Source organism: Podarcis pityusensis, assembly GCF_964106645.2.
Source record: "Podarcis pityusensis genome assembly, chromosome: 10".
Taxonomy (NCBI): Eukaryota; Metazoa; Chordata; class Lepidosauria; order Squamata; family Lacertidae; genus Podarcis; species Podarcis pityusensis.
The window spans coordinates 71,394,445-71,402,535 of NC_138035.1; the positions used below are offsets into that span (position 1 = coordinate 71,394,445).

Here is an 8,091-nt window from a genome sequence, read left to right on the forward strand (position 1 = left end):
TTGGACCTGCACACAAAGTCCTTCCCATATTGAACAAAAGCCTGAAACAAATCTTAAAGGGAAATGTCTTAAAATTGGCTGCCATCACTTTAGGGCCGAATTTTGCACTGTGAGCTCATGCACACCTCCTCTTGTGTGGGGCGGGCAAGCCCATGTCCTGCAAGCTGGACCAGGCATGGCAGCCCTCCTCCCTGTCACAGCACTTCCAGGCCAGCAATGCAGATGGGATGGGGGGTTCACTGCCTGTGTTCCCCCACCCAGCACTGCACAGGGGCAGGTGGGGGGGGAGCAAGTGAGTGCAGGTTTGGAGGCATTTAGCCCTGGGAGGTTTGAATATAACCCTCAGGTCAGACAAGAATCTAGCTACTTTGATGTAACTCATGTGGAATCATGATAAATGGCCTCTGTTCAAGGTGTTGCAGCTAGGACTTCACTCTTCCCAAAAGAAAAAGTGGACTGAAACACAGCCCTCCTTCAAAATTCTTCATAGCTCTTCTCCAGATTTTTGCAATGTAGTTCTCTTGCCAAGTATTGTCTACAGAAATGCATATACGACAATTAAGTCTACGTATCAATGCATATATTGCCAAAAGCATCTTAAGGACGCATTATAGTTGGGGAAATTGCATGCAAACATGTATATTAGGAGAAATTTGCACATAAATGCTGACAAACATTCATGAGAGTTTCAAAATGCTGTGGAAATGTGAAAAACCAGAACTAAGACTGGAAAAATGAGCAACTAGGGAAATCTGAAATTGCAGTGGTGCTGTGATTGCCAATGTCTAGTTGCAGCTAAAGATAAGTCACGTAACTTTGGCCATTTCCTGTTCAGCTACTCTTATAATAGGAAATGCTCTAATTTTGGATCCAAATAAAAACATGTTACTGTATTTTAATGCTGCTAATTACTAGTGTCCCCCCCCCGCCCCCTCAGCATCAATTGTTCATGGCACTTCATATTTATTTGTGTTGTGTTTTTTAGACCACAGGGTTTACACTGCAGTTTGCCAAAAGACTGCAAATCAATTTGTTGGTGAGGCCTACTACAAAAATTACGTAAGTTGCTGTTTTAATTGAATTAAAAAGTAGTGCATGTGCTTCTCTGTAAATTCTCAGTGTTGGGTTTGTAAGTCCCTCTGCATACTTGAACCTGATCATTTTCAGGGGTGGACACTTTGTTCCTCAACATGTTATGGATACAGTAGAAATTATCACTCATTGTATGTCTGGACAGTTAATTCCAATTTGTAGCATGACATAACTGGACCCAACTCTATCCCAGGTCCCCTGCAATCTACGGTAGAGTTTAGATGACGAGGAAAAAGACAGAAGTTTCCTGGTACTTCACTCCTTTCTGAAGAATACACAGTATTCAAGTCAATATTATTGGCTTGAATAGGAATGGAGAGAAATCAGATACAGTTTCCAGTTAAAGCCAGACTTGCTGAAGTTGCACTTTCTGAAGCGATACACAAACCAAAGCCCGTCCATCCTGTGATGGCAGCAGGGGCTGATGGGAGTTGGAGTCCAGCAACATCTGTAGGGTACCCAATTGGCTCCTGCTGCTTTAGATTTTCTACTGAAGATGAAACTTCAGAAATAACTTCTATTCCTGCTTAACGCAACATCGTTTTGAGGAAAACAAAAGGAAAAGCATCACATGTGCTCTGGACATCTGTAGCTTCCCACCAGACATGCTGAAGTGAAATTTTGGGAGAATCTTTTTTTTTAGGTTTTAACTTGGTGAAAAATGTGAGGAAATTTGTGACAAGTCATATAGTTCTTTTCTTCCATGCTGCCTTGAAGAATATTCAGGTCTATCCTTAGGACAGCACACAATAGTGACAATATTGTCTAAAATGCAATAGGAAATACAGATCATTCTCTTTAGGGCTGGTTCATACTGGGCTGGTTTCAATGATCATAGCCATATATGTATGCAAATAATTTAATAATTTGGTTTATTAGAGAGATGAATGAGTCTTTTGCCTGGTCACAGGACCTTTGCTCCTCCCTTTGCAACACAATCAATCAAACCAAGAAACCTCTGGAACCTTAGTCTCCTCTTCTGTCCAAAGCAGGGAACTATGATTACCAGCCTCGGACACTAAGGTTAGAGTTTTTATGGTTTGATGGCTCACACTGTGAAAAGGGTATGTGTGTGGGCTTTTAATTATTATTAAAGACTGCTTCATAAGATGTGATCATCTGAACATATCAGGATGTATGTAGTTCTTTTTAGGTTTATTCCTGTTGAACATGCAAAAACTGCTGCATAAATGCTATTCTGACTTACGGATCTTTGCCCAATTTTTTCATTCTAATTATATTTTCATATGTTTTATTGCAGCGCCCTAAAACAGGTCAAGTTGCCATTTCTCTTTCCTATTTTGTGGCTGAATGAGGTAAATTCTGTTTGTTGTTCTTCTGTTGCTCTTCATTAGTTATATAAGTACTGTTGTAACTCGCTATTCCTACCCCTTTAAAAAATGTTGGCCAAGACTTCCTTTCTATCACAGTTAATCTATATACTATGCTTGTCCTACTTCTTTAGTGTTGACGAGTTCCATGGGTGCAACAGTGGTGGAATTTAGTTTTTAATATTTGAGGTTATTTGCAGCTGAGGCACTGGCAACAGCAAATCCACCTGCTCCCCATCAGATCTCCAGAGGAGCAGCAGCTGCTCCCAAGGACACTCTCCTGTGTTTCTCTCTGAGGCCTCACTCAGAGTAAAGCTTCTTCCCAAAATTCTTTCTACTGTGTTTTCTGCTTAGACTTGCTTGCAATATGGCTGGATATATGGACAAATAAGTCTGAGTCATTATCTTCAAGTGTCGCCTTGGGCCACTTTTCTGTTGCTTCCCAAGTGGAAGATGTGCCTTGCAAACTTCACTGCATGAGAAATGCCTAAAGCAGGCACGGCCATAGCTAACAAGACCAGTGGTCAGGGATGATGGGAATTGTTGCCCCCAAATATCTGGAGGGCCAGGTTTGGCCATGCCTGGCCTGAAGTCATCCTGGCTCCATTAACCCTCTCCAATCCAACCTGCCGTATCCCAACACCGTTGGGTGAACTGAAGTGGCACAATCTTGGATGGTGTCCCTTCCCTTCAGGGGCTCATCTTTTTTGAATGCTTTGTGTTGTAAACCAGCTACCCTATTAGAGTTGTTTACCACAGCCTTCTCCTCTGTGTTTGGCTACCCCAGCTGTCTTGCCTGCCTGTCTTATCTATCTGGTCCCCTTCAGAAGTTGCTGAATTACATGATCCTTAATCCTTGGCCATACTAGCTGGAAGTCCCAAAAGTGCCTGAAGGCCAACGCTGCTGTGGAGCACCTGGGTTCCCAGGGTGTGGCCTTGAGACCATCACTTTGTTGACTAAGCAGGTGTGAGTCTGGGTCATTGCCCAGATGGGAGGCCTCCTGGAAACCACATTCCCAAAGGAATAACTTCAATCAAGAAGATAGAAGACATTTATCTTGCACTGCACTATGTGCAGCATGTGTTGGTAAAACATTTTGAGCAGTGTATGCATAACCACTTAAGTCCCTGACTCTCTTCTTGCACGCACTCCTGGGTGGGGAATCTCCAACACATGAGTCTGTATAGGCCCACTGAGCCTCCCCAGTTGTCCTTCAATGCTGTATTCACTGAGCCAAACCCACCTGCCCATCATGATGCCGGGTGTGGGGCAGGTAAAAACCTGATGGCCACGAGCAGGTTTGCAGGCCTTAGGTAGCACTTTGAAAGGGGCTTCTGAAGATGGGACAATCAGCTGGTTGTTGTTCTACCTCCTCCTTTCACCATTCCATTTATTATTATTTTTATGCAATGGAACTGGGTGTAATCAGGGATGTAAGCAGGTTCCTTTTCATAGATCCAAGATGGAAATAACTTGACATTGCAGTTTCCACATGTGGGGAGGAAACTGCTTGTGGACTTCTGTGTGGAATAATGTTGCTCTTGGTCTCCCTCTTCTTCCTCCAGACGGCCATTATTGATGATAAGAAAGCTGAGTTTTTCCGAGAGAAAGTGACCAATAAGATCAAGCTTCTGCATCTGTTGGAAGCGGTGCTCATCATTGCCGGCAGCGTGATGTTCCTTGGATTCCTCGTCTCGTTCTTAGTATGCCGAGCGCAGAAATCAAAATAAGTAAGGAAACAGGACTCTGGCAGGATTTCCTTTGATGATTATTTCTGAGATTCTTTGGCTGAAATAATACCAGCAATTGAGCACCCACAGTTCTGTGTATATGAGACCATTTTGCACATGTTGAAGGCAAGGCTTGGAAAAAGATGTATTGATTTTTATCAAGCAAATCTATACCTTGGGTGAACATTAAATGTGCTGCTACTCTGATTCCAGACACCGGGTGGTATATCCAATGAAACTGTACTGTCAATAGCAGATAGCTTTTTAGAAGGGTTGTACATAGATGGTGCTCAGAAATGAAACTTCCAGTGGCCTCTTGGGCTCCCAATATCCTTATGCAGTGGCTTAAGGCTTAGTGTGTGTCTTCACACAATCCTCTTAAATTTCAGCTTTAAATAAGCATTCATTTAGAAACAGAATGCAAGAAATACATTTTTTACCAGCGAATCCAAATTTGCTGCAGTTTTCCAGTGATTGTACATTAATGGAAGCTGGAAAACTGAAGCAAATTTGGATTTGCTGGTAAAAATCACAAGTTTTGCCTCCACATGATATATGGGTTGCTTCCAAACCTACCCCTCTCTTGCCCTCACCACTCCCTTCGGGAAATCCATATAGACCAGCCTTGGTCCCTATGAGTTGTTGGACTACAACTCCTATCATTCATAGCCAGCATGGCCAGTGATGATGGGAGTTGTAGTCAACAACATCTGGGGACCCAAGGTATTAATATAGATAGTAGTAGTTGGTCCTGGAGCACTGCTTTCCTGACCTCCCATCCACTGGGCTTGAGGCAGCAGTGAGCTTGGCATGGTGGAAGGGCACCAGTGGGAGCACCAGATCCACGATTGCATTTGCACTGTGCCAGCCTTGCCACTCCCCCTCCTGGTAAGCCACAGCAATGACAGTGATGGGAAGTCGGGCAAGCAGTGTTGCCCCATCAACCACTACCAACAGCCACTGACTCCAGCTCCTGATATATGTGGGGCGGATCATCTCCAGCTCTCCAAGCTTTGGCCTATAAGAAGTGTTGACATTCATAGTTCTGTCGCTGAATTTTCACATCATGCTAAGTCATGGTTTACTGTTAATACACAGATCACTTCTGCTATGCTTCCCCCTAGCAGCTAGTGGAAGCAACCCCCGCCCCCCCCCTTGGCTTAGTGTTACATCTGACCTGGGGACTGGGGTGCCAAATGATCCATGCATGGCAAGCCAAGAACAAATATTGGCTTCAGATCACAATTCCCAATTCAGATGTAATGCTTAGTCAAGAATTGTTGTCTTCGCTCTCGCTTTTTATCGGGGAAGAGTGATGTGGGAGAGATCTGCATATTCATAGGAAAACATTTACTATGACGCAAAAATCCAGCCATTGTCCTCTCCCCAAAAGTCAGAAACATACTTAACAGAGTTTGCCTATGGTATGAAGGCCCTGTGCAATACAAGTTTCGAAAAATTTCAGAAAGGTTACTCCTTTCCCCAAGGAATGTTGCTTTTCACATTAAGTGGGTTTCTATCTTTAGCTCAATTAATACAATGCAGAGGATGCTATCTGATGCTTCCGATAAACGATCAAAAGGCCTTTATGGTTCTATTATAGAACCACAACCTCTGCTGTGATATGTCTGCTAAAGCCTTCCATGAGAAATTGATCCAGATACCCTGGATCTGCTGAACTAACTTGGGGTGATTTCTGTTCTCAGGTATCAAGCTACTTCAGGTATCAAGCTACTGCAGATGTAGGCAATAGTCATTTCAGACTTTAAGCAAGGGAGGGTAATGAACCTTCCGGATGAACCTTCCTGATGGCATTGCTGGATTGTGCTTTGTATGTGGCAAATCAGCTTAGGAAGAAGCCTCGCCTCAGTGTGTTGAGTGAAGTATGTGCCTTTGCCTGCCAGAACCCCAAAGATGTTCAGAAGAAAGACTATCGTTAAATCTGACTTTCTGGCATTCTACGAGCCTTTTATAAGACACCCATCAAACCTGCGCTACCGTTTATGCAGCTTGCTGCTGCTGCTGCTGCCACAGTCTCTTCCCACCTGGGGAATTCAAGAATGGGAAGAGAAGTTCTTTGCCTTAACTGTGTCCAGAAAGCACAGAATCCTGCTCTCAAACATGTTCAATCATTTGTTTTTCATCCGCACCTTCAAGAAGTTGAAGAAGCCTTTAAAATTAAGCTGCTGTTCTTTTTTTTTTCCTCCAAAGATGTGATTTTAGAAGATGAGAAATGTAAAACACTATTAATTGTAACATATGGATTTCAGTAAAGGGTTTGTCAAAAAGACTGTCTGTATTTCCTTGTTTTTGTACCCACGCTTGCAAGTCTATGTGCAACCACACTCCTGCTCACCGCCAAAGTGGGGATGGGTAAATCTGCTAATTTCAGTTTCTCCATTTCACCTCCACTGCATTTTAGTTCAGTTACCCACATCTCCACACCAGCTTGTGGATTATTATTTTTTTAAAGTCCTTGTGAAAATTCACCAGAGAATTCCTCCTAATAAGCACCTTTGCTTACAATTTTGGCCTAATGTAACACATTTTTGCAAAGCAATTTTGTGTATTCATGTACAGTGGTGCCTCGCAAGACGAAATTAATCCGTTCCATGAGTCTCTTCGTCTTGCGGTTTTTTCGTCTTGCGAAGCACGGCTATTAGCGGCTTAGCGGCTATTAGCGGCTTAGCGGCTATTAACGGCTTAGCGGCTTAGCGGCTATTAACGGCTTAGCGGCTTTAAGAAAAAGGAAACAAACTCGCAAGAACTTGCAAGACGTTTCATCTTGCAAAGCAAGCCCATAGGGAAATTCGTCTTGCGAAGCGACTCAAAAAATGGAAAACCCTTTCGTCTAGCGAGTTTTTCGTCTTGCGAGGCATTCGTCTTGCGGGGCACCACTGTATGTTAGTTTCACTAATACACACATATTGATGTACATTTGCTTTTAGCACACATTACCTGGCTGGAGAACTGCATTGTCAAATCCAAAGAAATGCCTATTTCAAAGGTTTCAGTTGGTGTCATGTTTCAGAAAGGGCAAATTTTGGTAGGTTCACCTTTAAATGTGCAAGGAATCCAATTTATCCCCTGTTGCTGTGTTGCAGCCATGAAAAGTAGACTCTCTAGCCTATTGGGAACTTCTCTTCACCAGATATACTGGTTGCAATAAATAAATAAAATTAGCTTGATTTGGAAAATACTTACAAAATTCTCCCTGCCTTTGGGTGTATGTGGCCAGTGCAAATATTATTGGGAGGTATTAAATCTGGAGGTGGCTGCAGGTCTAAGGGAAGGAAGAGCAAGTGTCAGCAGTGCAGATGCCTTTCCCTGGTCACCCCTCCCTCTGCTTGCAGGCTAAGAAATGCTCTTGAGGCCAAGGATTGTTGCCTCCTTTGTTTCAGACCACTTACTCCTCAGGTGCACCTATATTAAAAGTAATCTCAATAAAATACTCTTAAAACACCCTGCTTTTGTTTTCCTTTCTGTCTTTGTGTTCATGATTGAATGTCAGACTGTATCCAAATGGCATCCATTGGACTAGCTGTGTCTTAGCTCTCAAAGTCCCCATCTGTGCTGCTGCAGACCTTCGCATGGGAAGGTAGGGGAGCCCAGTGTTCCACATCCATTTTCATATACATACATCATCTCATATAAGAAGTGGGACACTGCACTTACATTCGCCTTTGGTTCTTGCAGCAGGCCTCTTGTGTCTGGTCCTCAAAACAAACCCAGTGATGGTTCAGCTACAGTTGCCATATTGCAAATGACGGGGCTGAGGATAAAGAATGGAGTTTTTATTTGCTTGCTTACAGTAGTTCTCTTGGTCATCTACTAACAGATCTGGGTAGATCACAAAGATAAAAACAGGATATTAAAAGTATAAGAAAGTTGCATAATAAAAATATCCAGCAGAAAACCCTAAATCCAAGTTCACCGT

General features: G+C 43.1%; 1 protein-coding gene across 6 annotated transcripts in view; it reads left to right on the forward strand.

Moving 5' to 3' along the window:
* CD36 (CD36 molecule (CD36 blood group)) overlaps window positions 1–7,617 on the forward strand; it is a 66,660-nt gene extending 59,043 nt beyond the window's left edge. For all 6 annotated transcript variants that reach the window (XM_081023736.1, XM_081023737.1, XM_081023734.1 and 3 more), the window contains 4 exons: window positions 986–1,059; window positions 2,354–2,408; window positions 3,990–4,154; window positions 5,861–7,617. In XM_081023736.1, the coding sequence (XP_080879862.1) occupies window positions 986–1,059; window positions 2,354–2,408; window positions 3,990–4,154 (294 nt within the window). In that variant the 3' untranslated portion in view covers window positions 5,861–7,617. The remainder of the gene's footprint in view (window positions 1–985; window positions 1,060–2,353; window positions 2,409–3,989; window positions 4,155–5,860) is intronic.
* Window positions 7,618–8,091: the final 474 nt, after the last annotated feature.